Source organism: Callospermophilus lateralis, chromosome 1, assembly GCF_048772815.1.
Source record: "Callospermophilus lateralis isolate mCalLat2 chromosome 1, mCalLat2.hap1, whole genome shotgun sequence".
Classification (NCBI taxonomy): Eukaryota; Metazoa; Chordata; class Mammalia; order Rodentia; family Sciuridae; genus Callospermophilus; species Callospermophilus lateralis.
Genome location: NC_135305.1, coordinates 46333483 through 46358189, shown reverse-complemented (window position 1 = coordinate 46358189; position 24707 = coordinate 46333483). Strand labels below are relative to the sequence as shown.

General features: G+C 37.2%; 1 protein-coding gene across 2 annotated transcripts in view; it reads left to right on the top strand.

Moving 5' to 3' along the window:
* Tspan12 (tetraspanin 12) overlaps positions 1-24707 on the top strand; it is a 73156-nt gene that overhangs the window by 32264 nt on the left and 16185 nt on the right. For both annotated transcript variants that reach the window (XM_076834178.2, XM_076834189.2), the window contains exons 5-7: positions 7149-7223; positions 10278-10385; positions 17432-17575. In XM_076834178.2, the coding sequence (XP_076690293.1) occupies positions 7149-7223; positions 10278-10385; positions 17432-17575 (327 nt within the window). The remainder of the gene's footprint in view (positions 1-7148; positions 7224-10277; positions 10386-17431; positions 17576-24707) is intronic.

The window sequence follows — 24707 nt, the reverse complement described above, 5'->3', positions numbered from 1 at the left end:
GTGTAAAATCCTAGGGATGGTGGTAACAGGGAATCAGATCACTTTTATAAATAAATTTATTTTAAGAATCTTCTTGTGATTCTACCATTTTGTCTTTACACATATAAAGAAATGAAATGACATTTAAACTTGGGGGGATATGTCCCCTTTGTTTCTGTTGGGAGGTACATTTATAGTCATCTAGGACTTAAACAGGAAGGTGGGATGTTATGCCCTTCCCTTCTTCCAGTGGGCACAGGTTGGTAAGTGATGCTATTCTTGCAATTCTGTGGCCAACTCTAGTTAGTTTAAAATAATAAATTGGTAAAGGCAGGTAATTTGGTGGAATGAGATGGACATCATTACCCTGAGTACATGTATGGTGTGACGCTATATTATTACAACCATAGAAATGTAAAGTTGTGCTGCAATTTTGTACAATTAATCAAAATGCATTCTGCTGTCATATATACCTAGTTAAAATAAATTTTAAAAGTAAATAAAATAACAAATTTATTTCAGTCCTTTAGAAAAATAAATTGGATCCCCACCCTTCACACTCATTGTGCTTCAGTTTTCTGAATGAAGACATTTTTTGGAAAATGCCAGCTATATTCTGACTGGACAGGGATTTAAGATTTTGCCAACTAGCTTCTGGGATTGGATGCTCTTTTGTGGGGGTGACACTGATAATCTCCAGAGGATGAACAGTTTTACACATCTTCATCCTATAATAATTACTTCTGTTCAAGAAGTGTGACTTGAGTGCTTGCTATGTGCCAGAAAGTACATTAGGTATTTTAAACACAATGATCTTTCTTGTCCTTGTAGGCATGTATGTTCTGGTAGACGCTGTTATACTATTATTAATGGCTTCCATTTAGGGAGTGGTTACCATGCAATAGCACTTTACCTCATTGAATCCTTAGCACAGCACTACAAAGTGGTTTTAACATACTCATTTATAAATGAGGAAATTCAGGCTTACTGGTTTGCCCAAGGTCGCTCAGTTAGTAGGTAAAATAGCTAGAATCTGAAGCCAGGTCTGTTTTTTCTTCTTCTTCATCTTCTTTTTTTTTTTTTTAATCTTCTACTTGTGTAGCTTAAAAAAAAAGGTCATCAAGACAACTTCACATATGTTGTTCTATCTAATTTTCTACCAGTTGACCCCATCAGGGCACATACATTTGAACTGAAGTTATTTATTTTCAGCTCTAGCAGTTTGATGAAAAAAAAATCAATTATCAATTGAATTATTTCTGGGGCATGTCCTATTATCAGAGTGCCTTCTAGATATAATTTTTGTGTGGATGTATGCTTCGGGATAAAATTAATATGACTCAAAATTTAGCTTCGTTATAATAGAAGCAGTTCTATTTTAAGGAACCTTGTATTGAATAATTTCTCAAAGTAAATATAATAGTGATGCAAACAATTATATTCTAATTTCCTTGTATAGACAACTATTTCCTCATTCTTCATTTGTTTGTAAAATGCTTAGTTGATAGTATCACAGGAAGATGGGGAGACTGCATATTGCTGCTTTTCTTGAATTATGCAAATGGCTTTAAATGTTTCAAGGCACACTGGATTGTCATAGTATAATCTACAGATACACATAAAACAGAGGCAATATTTAAAATAGAAATGTGTAGGTGGAAATCAGGGGAGTCAAATGTTAACAAGAAATGCAAGGTTCAAATTAGGTAAAGGAAACCCAAGGAAAGGCTGAAATTGGTATTCTGAGTTGGTAACCTGATCATGATTTCCACTGATATTTATTGAATACCTACCTGCTCTGTGATAGGTGCTATTTAGGCATAAGGAATAAAATAATGCTTAGGAATAAGATCTTGCCAGCTGACACTCATGGTCTGGCTACTGAGTGAGCACTGTGACTTGGGGGTAATGCAGCCATGGAGTTGAAAGCCTACATGTTTGATACCTGAAATACAGTAGACAGGGGATCCTGAAGTGCAGAGGGAAGGAGAAAAAGTAAGCTAGTCAAGAACAAGTGTACTGGAAACCGTGGCACATTGCAGGCTATGACAACTATGTACAGGAAGAAAGAGCAAATCAATATTGGATTGTGTTTCATAAACTAGCATAGAATGGCATTTATAAGTCAGCATATCTGTATCATACCTCACATTTTCTGAAGCCCTTTCACATATACCCATTCCGCCTTTACAACTGCAAAAGGCTTTATTTTTATTTTCACTGTGCAGATGAGCAAACTGACATGGGGGCAGTTAAAGGATTTGCCAAAGATCACACAAGTGTATTTTCAAGCTGGGAATTTTCTAACTCAACATTCAGAGGCTTTTCCACCATGCTAGAGAGAAGGCACCCAAAGAAGAGAGGGCTAATTGCTCTGCAAGCTAAATTGGTACAGACCATCTCATCAAACCATATGCACTGGGAAAGTTAGCATGAGAGGCACATGCTAACACCAGTAGGGCAACATATACATGCTCCCAAATAAAGCTGAGGACAGCAGATGGTTGTGTAATGAAATGTGATATGACTGTCCACTTCAGACCATAGCAAAGCTCAGTGGAAGCTGGTACTTATTCTTTGCTAGTTATGTTCTGTTGAAACTATGGCTAACATTATACTTTACAGATGCTTCAAATCCAGTCCTTAAACTAAATGGCGACTGAGTGATTCTCTATGCAGTAATCAACATAAGAATGACTTTACCAACAACTCAGATCTCATGGAAAAAGAAAATTTAGGAGTAAATGCAGTTCATCTAGTGTGTTGCACAAAGGGTAGATTTGACATTCATATTTAAGAATGGAAATACAAGACTGAATATTTCAGGCCAATGTAATAACAAAAAAGTGAAGACAGCTAACAGTGAAGTTGCAGCTTCATTTGTAAAAACACAATATTTCAATTAAAGTATAGATTTAATTCATTACAAGAAAGTTTTATAATGTTAATGAAATTTGTGCTTTCAACCTCAAAGTCAAATAGGGCTCCTGAGTATTAGTGAAATAAAATAAAAAGCAGGGTAATTGTTTTGTATGGGAGAGCTTGCATCAGATGAAAACATTGGAAATCTGAAATACATGATCATTTTGGAATTTTCCTAGAGTTATAACAGTGGCCAAATGAAACAGAATTTACCCTCTTTCTCCCATAATCTGTAATCTCAATTTTGAGTTTGGAATGAGAATTTGGTTTAGGTATATATGCTTGATGTATTCATTCCTGTGGATGCCTAGGTCATGGTATTGCTAACCCACTGTAATACTCATTCTAAGAAATCAAACGTGATATCATGAATCCATAGGCCTGGCAATTACTCAGGTATTACACATGTTGCATACATCCGGGTACTTGCCCAGGACCCTGTGCTGGGTTCTTTCAACAGGTTCAGCTTGGGCTTTTGCAAACTTATCAGTGAATCCAGGAGGCAGGAAATGAGTCATGTCAAGTGGGATTTCAAAGGATATAAAATCAGTCCAGAAATCTGCATGGTTAACCCCAAGATAAAGTGAGCATATCTGTATCTCCTATTCTCCTTCAGCATATAGAATTATATCCATGTCCATGTTTTATCCTTGGAGACATCTGGCCTTTTGAGGACTGCTTTGGTTGTCAATGTAGCAAGAAATCAGTTTTGAAAAGAATTTAGGTTAAGGATCTGAGAGAGCAAAGGTATCCTGCCGTGTCATTTTTCTCTAAGATAGGAAAAATGATCTAGCATGTAACTACTGATCATTTGTCCACTGTACCATAGGAGCAAATATAATTTTTTGTGTTTAAAGATCTCTTAATTAAATATTAAAGAGATTGCAGAGACTGAGTTGGAATACTGTTGCTCACCAGATTTCAAGACTGAAATCTTTAAATGAAGTCAAAAAAAAAAAAAAAAAAAACACTTGGAAATGAGAAGTGAGGAGATTAAAGCTGACTATGAGTCCTACATATACTGAGAATAAGTGTAGCTTGTAAAATGGATCCCCAAAGCAAAGTAATACTTTATGTCTTGAGCAATTATCATTTTCAAGCCATGCTGTTGTCTAAGAAATTATGCCGTTCTATATTCTTTATTTTTTTAAATAAAGGGACTATGACAGAAGCAAAATGAATTTTATTGCTTTACATTTTTATAGTATAAAGATTATATTGTGGACATAGCAGAAAAATCAGGTTAATTTTCTGTATTGTTTAATGTTTTCCCTTCTTTGGGCAAAAATTGTATTAAAACTCAAAGTGTAAGTTCTGGTAGCTCACAATCCTGTATCAGCCCACTATCTTCCTTTCCCTGCTACCCCTTGTTCAGAAGCTCCTTATGTAAGTGACCTCAGCACACTCCAGTCAGAATGGTAATTATAATGTGTACAAGTAACAATAAATGTTGGGAAATATGTGGGGGAAAAGGCACACTCATACATTGCTGGTGGGACTGAAAATTGGTGTATGGAAAGCAGTATGGAGAGACCTTAGAAAACATGGAATGGAACCACCATTTGATCCAGTTATCCCACTCCTACGCCTATACCCAAAGGACTTAAAATCAGGATGCTGTAATGACATGGCCACATCAGTGTTTATCAGCTCAATTAACAATAGCCAAGTTATGGAACCAACCTAGGTGTCCTTCAACAGATGAATGGACAAAGAAACTGTGGTATATATACACAATGTAATATTACTGAGTCATAAAGAAGAATGAAATGATGGCATTTGCTGGTAAATGGATGGAGCTGGAAAATATCATGCTAAGTGAAATAAGCCAGTCCCCCAAAACTAAAGGCCAAATCTTCTCTCTGATATGTGGATGCTAACACACAAGACGAGGATAGAGGGGAAAGAATAGAAGTCTCTGATTTATCTTTCTTTTTTTTCTTAACAAATATTTATTTCTTAGTTGTAATGCCTTTATTTTTTTTGTTTATTTTTATGTGGTTCTGGGGAACGAAATCAGGCCCTTGCACATGCTAGGCGAGCACTCTACCACTGAGCCACAACCCCAGCCCTCTGAATCATCTTAAATATCACCTTTATAAAGAAGCCTTTCTGGATCACCTGGTATACAGAGCTTCCAGTCACTTCCTAGCAAATCTCACTTTTTCATTTATCCTTTTATGTAACACATACTTATCATGTAACACATACCTTATGTGATGAGAGACACAAAAAAGTACCTGCCCTTCATGAAGCTTTCACTTCAGTGAAGGGAACAGTTGATGATGATTGCTGCCCAGGACTCTCACACAACCCTGCACTGTGAGGCGGAAGATTCATGAGCTCAGGGATGTTTTATTCCTGACGGAGGCATTGAAAGAACTTTTAGAGAGCCCATTTTTTCCTCACACTTTTGCCATTTCCTTATGTAAATTTATCTCAACAGCGGGGGAGGTGGGCAAAAAAGAACATACATAACGGATACGTACGATGGCCCAGCCCTCCAAAATGTACTGTGCACATTCTTGAACATTATCTACTTTGGGCATTCATTTTCTCATTTGTAAATGGGGTAGCCTCATTCATTTCGCAAAGTTCTTGGCTGGATTAATTATGAAAGTGCCTTATATATAGAGTACTATCCAAAAGTTGCTAAATTTTTATTTCTAATCATCCTAATTTCTATCCTTGGGTATCTGAGCACTGAACTGGCATTTCTAATAGTTGGATATACATTTCTGTGTTGCTCAAAGTCAGTGTTTTCACAGAACTACTTACCCTTCCACATTTCTCTACCTAGGGTTGATGTGTCTTTCCCCTTCAGTGTCTAAATCCAGCCAGTCTAATTTCTTTTATTTTATTTTTCTTTTATTATATTGCTTGGAGGTGGTCTTTCCTGCCAATTTGCAAGGACACCATCTAGATTCAGGTCCCCACCTCCTGTCTGCTCTTTGTTCCCTTCTAAGGAATCATCAACCTATCTAATTGGTGCTTCCCTCTCAAACCAATTAGAATCCTTGTTACCATGGAGATAGATTTTAAACCCAGTAGTGTATTATTTAAAGCTCACCATAATCTGTCTTAAATCGACATTTCATCTGCCTTTCACTTTTGATCTCCTAACATTTCTCTAATAGGTGAATCTTATTCTGCTTCCTTAACCCTTCATTGAGCCTTTTGGCTGCCTCTGAACACTTGTTCATGTGTTTTACTTGTCTAAAAATTTCCTCTTTTTGTTCAGCTCCCCTCAGTTTGTGTTCATCTGTGTTCTCCATTATAGGAATCCTGAATCGTTATCCTTATTTTTGATTTCTTTCTTTTTTTGGTACCAGGCATTGAACCCAGGGGTGCTTAACCATTGAGCTACTGAACCACATCCTCAGTCCTTTTTTTTTTTTTACTTGAGACAGGGTCTTACTAAGTTGGTTAGGGCCTTGCTAAGTTGCTGAGGCTGGCTTTGAACTCTGCCTCAGCCTCCAGAGCTGATGGAATTACAGTTGCGTGTCACCACGCCTGACTTCATTTTTGTTTAATTTTATACTGAACTCAGGTTTGTGCTATCTATTTGCCCATGCGTACCTTGTCAGACTTTCTGAAATTCTTTTATAAATCTAAGTGCCTTCCCATGATAGCAGCTTACTATTACTTTTTTGCATTGTCATTGGTAGTTGATATTTTGCTTTATACTATGCTTTTCGAAGAATGCAGAAGAGGTCTCCATTGCTTAAAAGAGTGAGTTATAATATGCTTACAGGCAGCACATTGAACTTTTTGATCATACTTCATTCATTTTGAAAAAAAATGAGGTTTAATTTCTCAGAGAACTTGATTACGGTTTATTAAGCTTTAAAGTGTAAATTCTTCTTTGGCCTATGACAAATACTGGCATTTATAAAAGATTTGTCCTAGGAGGAAATAAAAATGCCCACTTAGATGAGTATTGCATGCTATCTGTAGGTGTTTCTAAGCTTGCTGAAATTTTCCTCATCTGCTTAGTTTCCTTGTCCATTAGATAAATATAACACTATATAATATCTGATTTGTCTTTGATAACCATACTTCACATGGTTCTGTACTAATAGCAAACTTTTGTTTTTCTTTTCTTAATAAAATATTTATTTTATTTTTTAATCCTAATTTGTTATATATGACAGCAGAATGCATTGCAGTTCATATTACACCTATAGACCACAATTTTTCCTATCTCTGCTTATATACAAAGTATATTAACTTTTGTTTTTCTACAGTACTTTGGAAGTCTCCTTGTCATTTTCTGCGTAGAACTGGCTTGTGGTGTTTGGACATACGAGCAGGAACTTGTGGTGAGTTCAAAGAAATATATAATCACAATATAAAACAATATCTAGTTCAATGCAGTAAGTCAAATATTTTAGAGTAATGTCAGTCCACAATTGTTAATTTGAATGTTCATACTACATAACATGCTTCGTAACAATGAAGTCCTAATACTTCTGAAAAAATAACTTTCTTTTTTGTGTCTAAAGTGTATTTTCAAACCTTAATTTATAATACTTTATTTGGTATACTATGGGACATGTCTGTAATTCCACAGATTGCTTAGATGTGGATGTTAGAGATAAAGCTAGCATATATTGTTAAATAATTTTCCAACTTCTGAGTTAATCATAGGAAAAATCTGCATGTATAACAGGATTTGTTTGAGAATGCTTGAACATATCTCCTTAAAGCCTTCCAAGATACTGATTACACAGAACAACCCTGGGACCAGGAAGCTTGCATCTCCTGCTTGCTAGAGGCTGAATCATCTTCCACTAAAGGAAGTGTGCTTGGGGATTTGCTGTTTGTTGACTGCCATCTAGAAACACTCTCACAGCTTGAGAGTTGGCTACTTGAAAAGTGCTCTTCAGCAATTTTTCTCTTACTTCAGCCATTGAAATGGCTGGAACAAATTTTATAGCTGTATTAGCATGAATGAGGCTAGGAGCTTCTCAATCTTAAAATTCTACTGGTCAAGTTTGGTTTGTCTCTCACACTCTACTTTTGCTCACAATGGGTGTTACTTATTTAGTCTGCTCACTTCAGTGATGGAAATTTGTGCATTTATTATCCGTGGGGTGTTATGCCTTTGCGTGTCTGTGAATGCTGGCTGTTTTCATGGAAGCAGGCCAGATTTTTTCCACCTTAAGCATTGTAGAATAATTCTGTTTCAGCAAAATGGTGCTTTCAACATGTAATCCTTGGACCATCTGTAGTAGGACTTACCCAGGGTGATTCTTAATGGTGCACATAACTGGGCTCCAACCCAGATGTGCTAAGTCAGAAAGAGACAGCAGGGTAGAGGGCAGGGCCAGGGACCCTGCATTTGTGATAGTTTTAAACATTTTTAAATTCAATAGCTCTGAAGAAAAGAGGGTGATTAGTTTGTATTTGTTTGAGAGAGAAGAGTGCATTAGACAGTTGTGTTAATAATTGAACTCATTTCTGGCAACTGATGCAGTTATTAAAGATTGAATGGTGAACTTGCTACTTCTGTGAGGCTGTTGTGAATATTAAGTGGCAATCTACTACAGACTGGTGGGTACTCTGCATACTGCAATTTACATGTAAATGATGCCTTGGTGCTGTCACTCAAAGGAGCCCCATGAAGGCACTCCTACCAGAGGGTAGCTACTTTGAGGAAGAGGAGTGGATTTATGTTCTCTTAGCTGCATTATAATATAAAGTGAAGAACTTTCTTCAAAATGAAATCTACCAAGAAAATATAAATTCTCTTTTGGTCTTTGAGTTCACATATTCACTCCATCCCTAGAAATTTAGTATATTTAGGAAAGTGAAAAAGTAGTTGGGGAATTAGTTTTGGGGTCTTTGTGGTAAAGAGATTGTTAAGTTTCTCTGTTTTCGAATAATAAATTTCTGTCCCTTACAGTCAATCAATAGAGAGTAAATTTTACAACTAATTCTTGATCCCTTTACCTCAGCTTTGGATTGTGTTCTGTTTGATAAGTATCAGATTGTTTTAGAAATGAGCTTACTTTCTGTGGATTTTTAAAATGTATTTTATTGTACATATGGAATACTGATATATGATCAGTCTCCTAAGTAATAGCAAGTTTAAAATGAATTCATTTAAGGAATTTGAAAAGGGATTGTTTTAATTCCAACATACTTCTAAGAAACACGAGGAAACTCAAAAGAGTTTGTATTTGTTTAAACACCCCATTCTATTAAGGGACAATCTGCAAAAGGCTTCTGAGTTCTAGTACTAAATGAGTGCACACTGCCATTTCAATTGAGGGCATACATCATTGTTTTGCTTGCATAAATCTTCCCCATTACCTCACCAGGATAGAGCAAGGGCTGTTTAAAAGTAAAATGTGGAAAGCAGTCTTTAAAAGAAAAAAAAATTCTTCACATTTTTTATTGCTTCTGCACTAATAACATTGAGAATGAAAAGTGCCATTAAAGTTTATTATCTGCCAAATTTTGCAGAACCCAGCCTTTACATAGAATGAGCTTTGTGCTTCTAGCAGTTCCCTGCCTGTTACTTTATGGCCAGATCCCAGTATTTTGTGCCAGAACCTCAATGGTCTCCTCTGTTTTCTTACCACATTTGGTTTCAGAGTGATTGTGGTCACCATGAAGAAACAACCAATATTTATTTTGGAAAGTTAAAAAAAAAAAAAAAAGTAAAAGAATGTTCTATTAGCTAAATCAAGAGACTTGACATCAATCTAGTTCTCTGTCATTTTTGTTGCTTATATGTGTTTACCTTTTAGTCATCATTCCTTTAGATAAAATCTGTCAATAACATTCTTTCAGATGACACATCTCTTGAGAATTTATGTTACTTCCATTTATTTTATGCCTCAAAAGCTATGAGATAATAATAACTCATAGTGGGTAGCTTGAACTTGGGTTAGTTCCCTGAACTTTGTTGAAGCTATATTAACAGAGTCAGCCCAGTATTTGAGGAACAACATTATGTGCCCAAGTGTTTGTATGTTTTCTTCTGTGAAGCCTTATTTCCAATTTTTTTTAAAAGGAAAAATTGAAGAATATCTGCGATCAAGAATTTTTAAACTATTTCTATCAACATTGCTATGTTTAATAACATTTCAAAAATTATCCTAATCTTGAGTTATAGTAGAATTTGTCTCCCCCTTTTTATTTTCAGGTTCTTGGTTTTTGTGTCTTTTTTTAAAATGTCAGGCTTGCTGCCCTGAGCTTTATTTAGTCCACAAACAAATAGAAATTTGAAATAGGATTTGCAAATTCTAATACATTCTGAATGTATGTGTCAATATATGAGTGACAGCGTTTTTAAGTATGTGAGAGTATTAGTGTTTGAAAAAATGTGCTTGTGTGTTGATATAATTTCCCCCTCCCCCCCCCAGGTACCAGTACAGTGGTCAGATATGGTCACTTTGAAAGCCAGAATGACAAACTACGGCTTACCTAGATATCGGTGGCTTACTCATGCTTGGAATTTTTTTCAGAGAGAGGTAAGTGCTATAGTTTTGGGGTGAAGAGTATAGTATTAGTATCACACTTTCAAAACAAGTATTCAAAGATTTGGCTTTGGTAATTTTTTTGTGCAGAAAATTAAACCTATAATTTAATTGTCACTGGTGTAATTTTTTATGGAGAAATACCTTAAGTTAACTCTATACTCTGTTTTTTTCCTCCCATGAATACTATTTCCCTTTTATTTCACCTAGTTCATATACATTTATTTGGAAGTTATTTTTCTAAACTATTCTGAAGTTCCTTTTTCATGAGTTATTTTGCAATTATCCAAGTTTTTATTTAAATAGATATTTTTTCTCACGAATTTTAGAGCTATCTGTATTTTAAACATCTCTTTAATTTTTTTTAAAGATTGTTCTCATTTGGGGGCTGGGTATGTGGCCTAGTGGTTAAGCGGCCCTGGGTTCAATTCCTGGTACCAAAAATAAAGAAGATTGTTCTCATTTAGGAGTTTGGAGTCAGTACATATATCATTAAGAGCATGAACTTTCTAGTCAGAAAGTTCTTGATTCAAATCCTAGCTCCACTGCTTAAAATATTATGTGAGATTTTGTAATTTTCTTAACCTCCTTGAGCCTCAGTTTCCTTGCCTATAAAATAGGTGTAATAAAAGTATCTACATCCTGGGAGTGCTGAAAAGTTTAAATTATATCAATAAATTTGATCTCATTTAGTTTATGGTTATTAATAACACCAGAAAGTATAGAGGCTTTTAGCTTTTCTTAAATAACTGCCATGTAGCACTTTATGTGGCAGTGTATGCATGTATATAACCATTTCAAATGCAGTCTATATTTAAATGTTGAAAATCTGGTGACTTAAAGTTGACCACTGTTCTTGCTTCAGACTAAGCTTTTCTCCCAAGCAATTTCCTTGTGTTTAACATTCCCAGATGATCCAGAAACTCAGATTCCTTTAATTCATCTTTGTGATGGACTGTGAAGCAGTCCAACGAATATCTTACCCAGTAGCCAGCTCTCTGCTTAATTATTCTGTCTTGGAGAGGGACAGAGGTTCAAGTTCAGGACAATCTCCAAATCTGGCTCTTTGTCTTACAATTGTTGAGATGGTAAAATTATCATTGTAACACAGATTTCCTGTTTGTTTAAGTGCTTCCTGACTTTGTTTGTTTACTGCACATTGGTACTAAAAACAACACAAAGGGAAAATATGTGAAGCATTAGGGAATTTATAATAAGCAAGTAGCTGAACAGCTACTGTCCTGGGGAGGAGCACCCCAGAGCTATTTGTTTTCTGGAATTTATGATGTAGACCATGATAATCCAATAATCCAGGTTTAAAAAAAAAAAAAAAGTGAGGTGTTTTCTGTTGTTGTGTTTTTTTTTCTGATGACTTCAGCTAATATACATTGGATAGACAATGTATAAACACTGCACTTGACAATGCGCTATTTTTAGAATTGTCACATGGTAAGCTCCCTCCTTCATGTCATAAGGCTATTCCACTAAAAGGAGTGGGGATGATCTCTGAGCACCCTGAAATAATTTTTCTAAGGCTCTTATGTTAGTCTGCTAGGACTGCCATAACCAAGTACCACAGATATGGTGGCTTTTAATACAAATTTATTTTTATGTGGTTCTGGAGGTTGTAAGTCCAAGATCAAGGGGCTGGCAGGGCCTGTGTCTTCTTAGGCCTCTCTCTCCGTGGTTTATTGTGTTAGCCACCTTTTTTACTTTATGACAGAAATACATCACATAAACAGTTTAGAAGAGGGGAGATTTATTTTGGCTTGTGGTTTCAGAGGATTTAGTCTATGGCTGGCTGGCTAAGTTGCTTTGGGCTTGAGGTGAGGCAGAACATCATGGTGGCAGGGCATGGCAGAGAAGAGTTGCTGGGCTCATGACAGCCAGGAAGCAGAGAGAGAACGAGAGACAGGAAGGAGCCAGAGACAGAAATAGTTCCCAAAATGATACCATGTGACCTATTTCCTCTACCTGTAGCCCACCTGCCTACAGTTACCTCCCAGTAAGTAGTCCATTGTTTCAGTCAGCTTTTTCACTGCTGTGACTAAAGGAGATGACCAATACAACTGTAGGGGAGGAAAAGTTTATTGGAGGGCTCACAGTTTCAGAGGTCTTAGTCCAGAGGGAAGCAGCTCACATCATGGTGGTCAAGAAGCAGACAGAGAAACTCTACTCTCCAGATACAAATATATACCCCATAGCCACACCCCATATATACCCCATGGCCACACCCCCAATTAACCACTTCCTCCAGCCACACCCCACCTGATTCTAGTCACCACTCAGGGATTAACCCACCAATCTGTTAACTCTCACAATTCAATCATTTCTCCTCTGAAACTTCCTGTATTGTCTTACACGTGAGCTGTGGGGGGATATCTCATATACAAGCCATAACATTCTGCCCCTGGCCCCCAAAAGCTCACACTCATCTTGTTATGCCAGATTTGTGGGACCCCAATAGACCTCCAGGAGCTGAATCGGATTTATTGCAAGCTCGAGCCTGGACTCACAACCTTCCCGACGCAGCGGTCCCAGGGAGTGAGTCCTGGTCCTTTGTTCAGTGAGATTTTATAGGTTTTGGGGGGATACTCTATGCGTCACAACATCACACAGCAAATCATTCCATACCGCGGGAAAGTCAAACAACAACTCTTAACATTGATTAGCACATTCAATGGCAGGAACAATTTGGGTAGGGGTGATTGGTTAATATAAGAGGGGGATTCGTTTGAACTGATTGGTTTAGGCCACGAGGGGTGTACGTGCTAAACTACATGGTTTCCCAACATGTTATCAACCACCATAAACTACTTGGGGGTCATCTGGCATCCCAGTTATTTTCTCTGTCTTATGCTGATTGGAGGTTGCTAGGGGGGTTGCTATGGGTCCTTACCTAGCCTAACTGAGTCAGGGACACCTGGCAAGCAGACCTCTCCTGTTATTTACAGACAAACAACTCAGCAGGGTGGGTATGTGCTTAGGAGTGCTCTGTGGGTTTTTCCAAGGACAAGGGTCACGCCCCCTTCCTTAGGATAGGCCTTGAGGTAGAAGCTGCTGTTATTTATTTATTTTTAAAAATGGAGTCACATTAGTTTCTCAATCTGACAATGCAAAATATATTTAGTCCAAGAGTCCCCATAGTCTCCACAGTTCTGAGATTGCTCAAAGTTCAAGTCTAGAGTCTTCTCTGAGGCTCAAGGCAATCTCGCATTGTGAGCTCCTGTAAAATTAAAAGCAATTTAAAAGTATCCAATATATAATGGTACAGAGTAAACATTTCCATTCACAAAAGTAGGGACATACAAAAAAAGGCTAGGACCAAAGCAAGACTGAAATTCAACTGGTCAAACAAGTCCTGTAGATCCATGTCTGGCATCTGGGGCACATGGCATCATGAAGTTCCCTCCAAAGGGCTTGTGTAGCTCCGCCCCTGTGGCCTTGTTTGTTGCATCTCAAGGGACCTTTATTTTGGCTTGTCTCTGCTTGGTTCCTGCAGATTTCCTAGGACAATGTCTAACATTACTGGTATTTCTTAATCTTGGGGGTCACCATTGCAGGTTTGGCTTCCTCCTCAAATCTCCATACCTTGCCTTCCCATGGAGTGCCCACAGAGACTCTGACCCTGCTGCACTTTGCCTGGCTTCCAAGGCCTTCCTTTGAAATCTTGGTGTAAGCCTCCATGACCCACTAAGTCCAGCATCCTGCATTCCTGCAGACCAGTACCAGTACCTCCATGTGATGAATGCTAAAGTCTGCCGCCATCTTGAGCAGTAGCCAAGCCCCCAGGGACCCTGGCTGCAGCTGCCTCTGAGTGTCTGGGTGGCTGAGCATGTTGAATAAACTTCCTAGGCCTCCTTGTGTAAGAAGGATTCCCCACTGGTCTCTTCTCAAGAAAATTTTCACTTTTACTCCCTTGAGCCTGAGATGGGTTTGATCTTGCCAGCTCCTGAGATGTATCCAAGCCATCTTTCTTACTGTTGAGGCAAAAGTCTTTAGCATGTCTTTAGTGGCAATAATGTCTTTAACAACTACAACTTCCGTAGCCCCAGTATTACTTCCACCTTTGAAGTCCAAGTTTTTCCAATCTTTTCTGCTCTGCTTTCTTCTCCTGATTATCACAATAAACGTGGCTAAAGGCTGCCAGCAACATCCGTGCCACTGCCTGAATGCTATGCTGTCTAGACATTTCTTCTACCAGATTAAAAAGTCTATTGCTTTTAAAATCAACTTCTTATAAAGTCTCAGGACATGGGCAAAATCCAGACAACTTCTCAGCTTGAGGTGAGGCAGAACATCATGGTGGAAGGGCATTGCAGAGGAGAGTTACTGGGCTCATGACAGACAGGAAGCAGAGAAAGAGAGACAGGAAGGAGCCAGAGACAGAAATAGTTCCCAAGATGACACCCTGTGACCTATTTCCTCTAGCTACAGCCCACCTGCCTACAGTCACCACTCAGTAGTCCATTAAGTTATTATCCCTTCAAATAGATTCATCCACAATGAGGCTGTGACCCTCATAATGCAATCATTTCATTAAACCTCCACCTCTGAACTTTGCCACACCAGGACCATGCTTTCAACACACGAGCTTTTGGAGACATTGCAGATCTAAACTATAACACTTATAGCTGACCATCTTCTCCCTGTGTCTTCGCGTTGTCTTCTCTATACACATCTGTTTAAATTTCCTCTTCTTATGAGGATGTCAGTCATTGGATAAATACCCACCTAATGGACTAATTGTTTCTATAAAGACTGTATGTCCAAATAGGGTCACATTCTGAGATACCAGTAACTGGAATTTCAAACCATGAATTTGGTTGGGTGGGTGACAAATTTCAGCCTATAATACCCCTCTTCAAAATGAATCAGAGCTAAAAGTCACCTTTCAGGTTTCAATTTTCTTGATCTCTTGTTCACTGTTACCCTGAGTATGTGCCTCAATTTAATGGAGTCTTGCTTAAGTCCTAGTGACATTTATTTAGTACCTTTTTAAAAAAACTATTTATTACCTTTAACATAGTGGTTTGAGTACAGGCTTTGGGATAAGCAGGCTCTGCTACATTTTGGCATATGACCTTGGGAAATTACTTGACCCATCAAGGGATCTCAGTTTATTTATGTATAAAATGGTGACTGTATGGTATTTTCTAGAACTGGAACAGTGTTAGCAACAGTAGAGCTATACTACTATGCAATGTTAAAGGAGACAGGAAAATGACAAGAACCATGGTGATGTGTTTGTATAATGATGAATTTACTAAAAGACATGTTCAGGAAATGTTTTGGTACAAATTCACTATCCTCCATTGAAGAAGAAAGATAGCTATGTAAAAGAAAAAAAATTCAGAGACTTATGAAAAAAAAAAAAAAAAAAAAAAACATGTTTGGCCCCGACCATAGTATGTTTAAGTTATTGGAAAAGATAGGTCAGTGCCATTTCCTGACAAAGTCAGATAAATGGGCTGTACCACTGTGATTGAGTTAGGGTGTTCCAAGGACTGCCCTTGGAAGTCATCAAATTTGGAAGGACTCATGCCATTAGAAAATGAGAAAAATGAGTTTTCTCTGAATGTAAGGATTTTAAAAGACTGACTTTGAAAAAAAACAAAATAAAAAGACTGACTTAGAATTGTAGTAGTTGATGATTTTTAGAAAGTGAAGTCCTTTTACTTACTACAAGTTATTTTTAAAGACTACTTAATGAGTTATGTAAAATATATGATGTCAAATTATGTTTGACTTAAATTGGTGATGTTTCTGTTATGTCTGATTTTAGAATTTGACTTTGTGATGATTATGTTATATTCATGACTTTTAGAGTGAGTTGATACCAGGAAAATATTAAAAACATTTGTAACACTTCTCAAAACTTTAGTATTAACTATAGCTTTTAGTAATCATCATTTATAACACTCCCAAGATAACTGTTGTTCTTTTTAAACATCAGATATTTAGGCAAGTGGAAAAATCCAAAATAAATTTTAGTGTTTTCCTTATTTGGTTTCTCATGAGAAGTTCAGAGTTCTTCAAAGTTGACTTTAGTTAAACATTGAAATGATGATGCACTATTAATCTTGAGCACAGATTGATCTCTTGGGCTACTTCATTTGCATAACCAGTCACTCTTGGCGGAGTTTTTCTCTGTGACTACCCATATTCCTTGCTTCTGACTCTATGGAAGAGTACTTGTTTCTCCTTTACCCAGGAGCAGAAAATTATTCAGGAGATAATTCTCTGAATCTAATCTGTGTATGTCTTTAAACTGTGTTTCTAAACCTTCATCAGAGTTTTTTGCTAATCTTTGGTGCAACAAAACAATAGAGAAAGTATAGTTTTCTTAAATATGATTTAAGAAAGCCAATATAAGTTGTAAGTCCAACTTTATTCAAGCTTAAAGGCACATCATTTTTTTTTCCTGAAATTATGATGATAGACTGTGATGGTTTATTTCAAGAATCTCTTTCTGTTGAATGAAAATTTGTTGGCCCAATCAGTTTATTTCTTGAAGTTTTTGGAACTTTTATTGGTTACGGATTCCAAGTCTTCAACCTTTATGATAGATTGGTCAATAAATCTTTTCACAGAGATTATGAAACTTTTAATACAATATTTAAACGTGTTGAACAATTAAATAGCTAGATGATATACAAATCGACTAACTACTCACTAATGGCTAGAAGGAAATGGTAAAGGTAAGATTTCAGCTATTTGGATTTGTTATTTTGTACATCAAATTTGCCATTGTAGACTTGTGGAGGGTGTTGGAGTTGGGAAGGGAGACTCGGTCAGACCTGATTTGTTTTTATGTATTTGGGGCATTATGGTTCAGAATTGTTCCATTATGGGGTAGGTAGCCCTGGTGTTCCTTTACAGCATTTCTATCGTCAACTAGAATTTACACATATCATTAGGTGATGGCAGAAATGAGTTTAGCTCTGAGTACAAAAATTTAAGAAATCTAACATTTAATCTTCCATAAGTTAAAACAATATTTTTGTAGTTTCTGAGCCTGACCAGTAATTCTTTTGCAGTTTAAGTGCTGTGGAGTGGTGTATTTCACTGACTGGTTAGAAATGACTGAGATGGACTGGCCTCCAGATTCCTGCTGTGTCAGGGAATTCCCAGGATGCTCCAAACAGGCCCACCAGGAAGATCTCAGTGACCTTTATCAAGAGGTAAGGCCACACTTGTCATGGACAAACCTTTTAAAAATAACTTTCAGGAATTGACAATATGTCTATGAAATTTTCCTGTGTAAATCTGAAAGGCCTTAAAACTTGTCTCTGACATGTGGAGAAACAGGATGAAGCTAAAAAGCCAACATAAAAACCTGAACACTAAAGACATTTTTAAGTGAGAAGACCCAGTTTTACAACTACTAATTTTCAACTGTATTGTCTAGAGCCAAGTTCAGTTGCCAACTCCTAGAGAACCTTTGAAAACAAGCACATGTAGATGATATAGCTAACTCTGAATATTTGGAAAGCACAGGGTTTGGAGTTCCTGGGCAGAATATGTGTGTTCGGGCCTCCAGGGATTTGGGGGGAAGAAACATTCTCCAGGAAAACACTTCTTGCTACTCTTCAGTTCCCCCTGGTGGCTAATGCCAGTAGTGATGCCAGTTTTAGTTTGCTGGTGGAATTTTATAATCACTTGGATTAAAGTCAACCTTATGTGCTGAGAAACTTACACATTTGTGCGTTCTGGGCTAGTTGATCCAAATCATCAGTTACTTCTTATTACTTTCCCTATTCCTTCATTTTCAGTGGTGATTTTCACATTGTTAGGAGTAGAATCCCAATTTCAAATTAAAGTCTAGAACTGTGTTGTCCAGTACAATAACTGCTGGCTCCACGTAGTTATTTCTGTTACAATTAAATTAACATAGATTAAAATCTCAGTGTCTTATTTGCACCATTCATTTCCCATGCTGAACAGCCTCTTGGTGACCAGTGATGTACTGGGGATGCAGATATAGGATTTTCCATCATTACAGGAAGTTTTATTGAGCATTTCAGATCTTGAATGAAAACTCAAAGTGTGACTCAGATAGAAGGGAAGCTGCTCAGGCTGAGAGGCTAGGTTCAGTCCCCAGGAATCTATTTCTGTCATCTATCTATATCTATCTATACTACATATAAATATACATGTATGTATATACGTGTGTGTGTGTGTGTGTGTGTGTGTGTGTGTGTGTGTGTATCTCCATTCAAGTACCAAACTAACAAAGCACTCTTGAAAAACTCTGGCTTATATCTTGGGATGCTGAGGCAGGAGGATTGCAAGTTCAAAGACAGCCTCAGAAACTTAGCAAGTCCTAAGCAATTTAGTGAGATTCTGTCTCAAAATAAAAACACAAAAAGGACTGGGGATTGGCTCAGTAGTTAAACATGCCTGGGTTCAATCCCCAGTACAAAAATAAATAAATAAAACCAAACCAAAAATACCCCCACAAACTTCTGGATTAACACAGAGTAACCACTTACGCTATTCATAATACACACACACACACACACACACACACACAGACACACACACACACGTGTGAACACTAAAGACATTTAAACACTAAAGACATTTAACACTAAAGACGTGTGTGTCTCTGTGTGTGTGAGTGTGTAGATAAACATTCAGTATGGCTAAGAATGAAACTTTAAAATGAAATACATCAAGATTTATAAAACGTGCTTTTTGTTTGTGGGAGGAGTACTGGAGATTTAACCCAGAGGTACTGGGGATTTAACCCATGGATGCTTTACCACTGAAGCTACATCTTTAGACCCGACTATTTGATTTTTTATTTTAATACAGGGACTTGCTATATGGCTGAGGCTAGTTTCAAACTTGGAATCCTCCTGCCTCAGCCTCCCGAGTCACTGGGATCAGAGGCATGCACAACTGTCAGCAAAACATTCATTTTGTTTATTTCAAAATGGCTTACCTTAGGAAATTACACATTTTCCCCAAGAAATGCTATCATTTAAAACATCTTAAAACATTTTTTAGACTGTCTGCCAAAGTCAGCTGCAGAGATAAACAGTCCATTTTTACTATATATCAATTTGAATGCTATAATGAATTAATGAAAAGAATGCTGGATTACCTGCACATGTGATCTACTGTACTCATATCATAGATATGAGTAACTCTTGGCTGTTGGAAAATTTTATCTCAGAGGATGAGAATATGCTACATTCAAGAATATTTTTTTTTGAAAAAGAGTGATCTGTCCTCTTGAAGGCATAACCTGAAGAATGCCAAATATTTAGGAGTTTCATAATTTCATGAGCTTGCTAGGGTATCACAAGCTGAGGGGCTTCAGCAACTGAAGTTTACTGCCTTGTAGTTCTGGAGGTTAAGAGTTCCAGGTCAGTGTGTCAGCAGGGTTGATTTCTTCTGAGGGTTGGGAGGGAGAACCTGGTGCAGGCCTTTGCCCCAGGGCTGGTGGCTTGCTGGCATCCTTCCCATCTGGTGGAAGCATGCCACAACTGTGCCTTCATCTTCATATGGTAATCTTCTTGTGTGTGTGTGTGTGTCTTCAAACTTCCCCTGGGAGCCCACTTTTCTCCAGTTTGACTTCCTAACTTTGTCATATCTGCAACAACCCTATTTCCATTTCACATTCTTTGGTTTGGAGATTAGGACTTAAACATGAATTTTGGGAGGATGCAATGTAACCCATGACAAGAATTATGGAAATAACTTGTTTATTTTAAAAGAATAATCAAAATACTTTTTTTGTCATCCCACACACAATTAAGAAGCATTGTGTTTGGATGCTGTGATTTTGAATGTGTTATGTTTGGCAACATTCGTCTTCTGTGAAAAGGAACACACGAGGTATAAGTAATTGACAAACCACTATTGGGTCATAATTTCTAGGTCCCTCTGATTATGCCACATCTTTTGTTCTAGATGTGAACTGAATACCGTGTTGATGTTGGTTAGTGTCTGTCATGGTACAGTCAGTTAACAAATACAACAAAGTCATGATCGGTCCATAAAACAAAATAGCACTTAATTTTTCCAAGATAGTAGTAAGTGCAAACAAAACTGTGGATATTCATATACATTATAACTTACTATTAGGCATTTAAAAACAGGTAATTACAGAATAGATATGTGTAGGACATGTGAATTGAAACCCATCAATTTCCTTAGTGTGAATTTAATACATTTTTTCTGCTTTTTAGAAGTATTAGGTCAATATTGAAAATTATTGGGTTATAACACTATAGTATAACTTCTACTTTAGTGATTAATATTGATGATGTGATTATAGTCAATACTGAGCTCAAGAGAAAGGCAAAACATGAACCAGTTTACTAAATCTACCTGAAAAGTCTGAATGTGGATAAATTATGTTTATTTTTACCTTATTAGCTGAAAAAATGTTTAAATTAGCATTTAATATACTCTTCTTGTAAAAAAAGTTCATTTTTACATTTGGCTTAGCTTATTTTCACTAATAGTACTTTATAATGGAACATTTTGATTTTAGAATGTCTATAATGGAAAGATGGAAAGAAGCCGCGCTTGTGCAAATGTGAATTGAAAACTCAGATTATTTTGAATATTTTTGTATTTTTAGCAAAAGATTTCACCAGCTAGCTGACATTGTATATTATAAGATGTTCTTTAGACACAAATTTCTGGCCAAGGAGAAGGTTCATTATATCATAGTAATCTTATTTTGCATCTCACAATTAATAACAGACACTTACATTGGCAATGATATAGTACATAATTATATGCATAGTTGACTTACAAAAGTGGATCATTTAATAACTTTATGGCACAAGTACAATTAAATCCATAATTAAAAATAAAACTTAATTCCACTTTGCCCTGGAGAACATATGTTTCCTAATTGCAGTGTGTCCAGAGATCATACAGTAGGAAGATGAGTGTGTGTGTGTCTAAAAGAAGAAACAAGTGAATAATAACTGGAGGTATTTGGGATGTTTATTCTGAAGTTGAGAATACTCAGGGGAGATATTTCAGATGTCTTCAAATATTTCAAAGTTCATAATTCAGAACAGGAACTAGACTTATGTGTTGTTTCTCCAGGGCCAGAAGTTACAGGAAGGAAATTTTGAATCAATAGAAGGAAGACCTTGCTCATCAAAATCTGTCCAATTGTGAGACAGGTTATCTTGTAAAACAGTGAGTGTCTCATCACTAAAAACATTAATGTCAAGGTCAGGCAACCGTGTCATTGGTGGTATAGAAAGCGTTTTTAAATTAAGAATGAATCCAGACTAGATGAACTTCAAGGCCCCTTTTATCTTTCATATTCTGTAAACTCAGACAAGAACTGGCTCTCTTTCTATAATCTTTCTTCAGTAGTCTGAAATCAAGGAAATAAATCATCTTCAACCATCTGGTGGCCTGCCTGGTCCCTGACCCAATATTATATGACACATTTTGAAGCCTGTGAAAAATGATAGAGCAGAAATATAGCAACAATTGCACATTTTAGAAAGATTCCCATCATAGGTATTGTTAGGTTTGCCACAGAACTCCTCACTCCTCAAATAGCCATCATAAGCTACGCACTTGTATAAAACTATCAGCTTAAAAATCACAGATGAAACTGTTGCTGACCCTCAGTTTGGTCCCAGTCGTTCATTCATCCAAAATGTCTTGTGATTGTCTCCTGAGTTCCACATGCCTTTCTAAATGCTGGGAAAACCATGAAAAATATTGCTGACAGAAATCTCTCGTTATAATTTATGTTCCAGTTTGCCATAGAGTCATTTAACATGGGAAAAATGTAATAGAAAATAATTACATGTGGTAGTACGATATTGAAGACTCTAAGCAGGGCAGTGGGCAGGACTTTGTTGGCAAGGGAGCTATTTGGAATAGACAGGAATGGACTGTCTTAGAAGATAGTATTTGACCTGTGACCAATTTGTGAGGGAGCCAGCCATGAAGAGATTTGAGAAAGAGTATTTTTGGCTTAGGGAACTGCAGGTACAAAGGCTCACCCTCAGGGCCCATGAGTATTGACTATCTATAACCCTGTTCTTTGGAATTGTCTGTATAACCATGCTCTCTAAATGCCAAGTGTCAGATTTGGCCTCAGAAAAATGTCAGACTCAGAGTTTAAGTTGGTAAATAAGGGATCTACGGTGCATCTCTTCCTTCTCTCACCTGGTGAGTTTCCAGCATACCTATTACTAAATATTGCATCCACCTTATCTGGAGAAGAAAAGTGGAGAGATAAAAGGAAAACAAAGAAGCCAGACAGAAAACAGGTGTTTATATGGCAGGAATTCCAAGACTCTTGCCCATGGACATGAGCTATTCTTGGATGAACTTCAAGGGACAAGTGATATAGCCCATTTTAGTTTTTAATATTTTATATGTGTTTTGTCACAGCCATTACTTTCACCAACTTCTTTTAGGAATAGTTGCAGTTTTTAATCTCAGATGGGAAAAGAAGCATAAACAGCTCCTCAAAGGACTGAAATGCCATTCTGCTCCTCTCTGTGTCACTTCAAGAAAAATAAATGGAAGTAAACAGGCTCAAAAGAGCCCTGCTTCCAATGGACCCACTCACAATAAAAGGCAAAGAGGAACAGACAGTCAAGCAAATGCATCTCCAGAGACACATTTCTTTGTTTTGTAGTTAGAAATAAGACTGCTGCTAATATATTGACAGCTTATTGTGGTTTAGATCTAGAATGTTCCCCACAGGCTCAGACTAAAAGGTTTGTTCCCCAATGCATCAATTTCCAAAGATGAGGCTTTTACAATATGATTGGATCCTGAGGTGTCTAGCCTTATAGGTGGATTAATCCATTTGATGGATTAATCCATTTGATGGATTAATAATTTGGATTATTGGGGGTAAGCCTTTATTGGAAGGTGTGGGAAGACGTACAGCCCTGCACTTTCCTCTTTTTCTCTTCCTCTCTCTGCTTCTTCTTGACTACAAAGAGTTGAGCAGCTTCCCTCCACTACACCCTTCCAGCATGTTGTTACTCAGCCTTGGAGTCAGCCAATTGTGAACTGAAACCTGGAGTCAAAACAAATCTTTCTTCCTTTAAGTTGTTGTTCTCAGATATTTGCCACGGTGACAAAAAAAAAAAAAAAAAAAAAAAACCTGATAAACACACTGATGCTTCAGAAAAGTATTCACAGAGGATCATGGAGGGTTGAACAGAGAGATACCCTCCACACAACTGTGTTGCTTTGAAACACTTTTCCTTTAGACTTCTAAACTTGGTACATTTTATGTTTCAAGTTCAAATTTCAAGGACTCTTAGTAATTTTTTTGTGTGTGTGTGTGTGTATGTCTTTGACAAATAAGGTTACCCCAAACCACTTATGACTCTTTGGTTGGTCATTTACTTCTTCTTCCAATACAAGAAAACAAATAAAGGAGATGGGAAAGGGCAAGACGAATGGGAGTGAAGGAATATGACCTTCTCTGAGTCTTGGCTTTTCCAGGGCAAAGAATCTGAGTGGAGAGGAGTACCTGTAGATCTCTAGTGCTCACAGAACACAGATGGACTTACAGGGGTGCTCCTCCAGGTTAAAGATGAGGAGAGCTTATAATAGTACTTGTTAAAGACAATAAGGAATACTTTATTGGAGGTAGAACTACTGTAGTAGGCACATTGGGTCTTTGGGGGTGGGTAGATTGGGATCAGCTCTGAATACAGCATGGACTGGTGAGAATTTATAGTCAAGGAGGATGGTGAGGGTCAGTGCACAGAAAATTACTAAGAGGAAGTATTTGGCATCAGGATGTATTCTGGCTAACCTAACTCCCAAGACAGGCCAGTGGGAATCGACATCAATCACCTGGATGGGAGACATGAGAAAGGTGATTAGATATCAAATGTGATCAATAGAAGAATGGGGAATTCTAGCTAAGTGAACTTAGCAGGATTCTTACTAAGACTGAACAACCCAAATGTGAACGTGAAGATCCAAAGATCAAGGCCTAGTTGACAAAGAGCTAAGGAGAACCTGAGTAGAGTTTGGTCAGAGAGAAAAACTTGGTCAATGCTCATTCTTTTTCTTGCCCATCTCCTTTGTGTTCTTTGTATTTGGCAAGTGGTGTTTGTTTTATACTCAGTATATATTCATTTTTCTCAACAGCATGTCAGTCTTCAATAGTTCTCATTAACATTCCTTTTGTTAACATTTTTTTGACCAATTCTTAAGATTAGCCAATCCTCTTTGTGTATTTGACTAATGTAAACGATTTTTACTTTAAATTTTCACACACAACATCTTATTATTATAAACTTTTCCTCAGTGCATCTTTGTCTGAGATATGACAAAGTG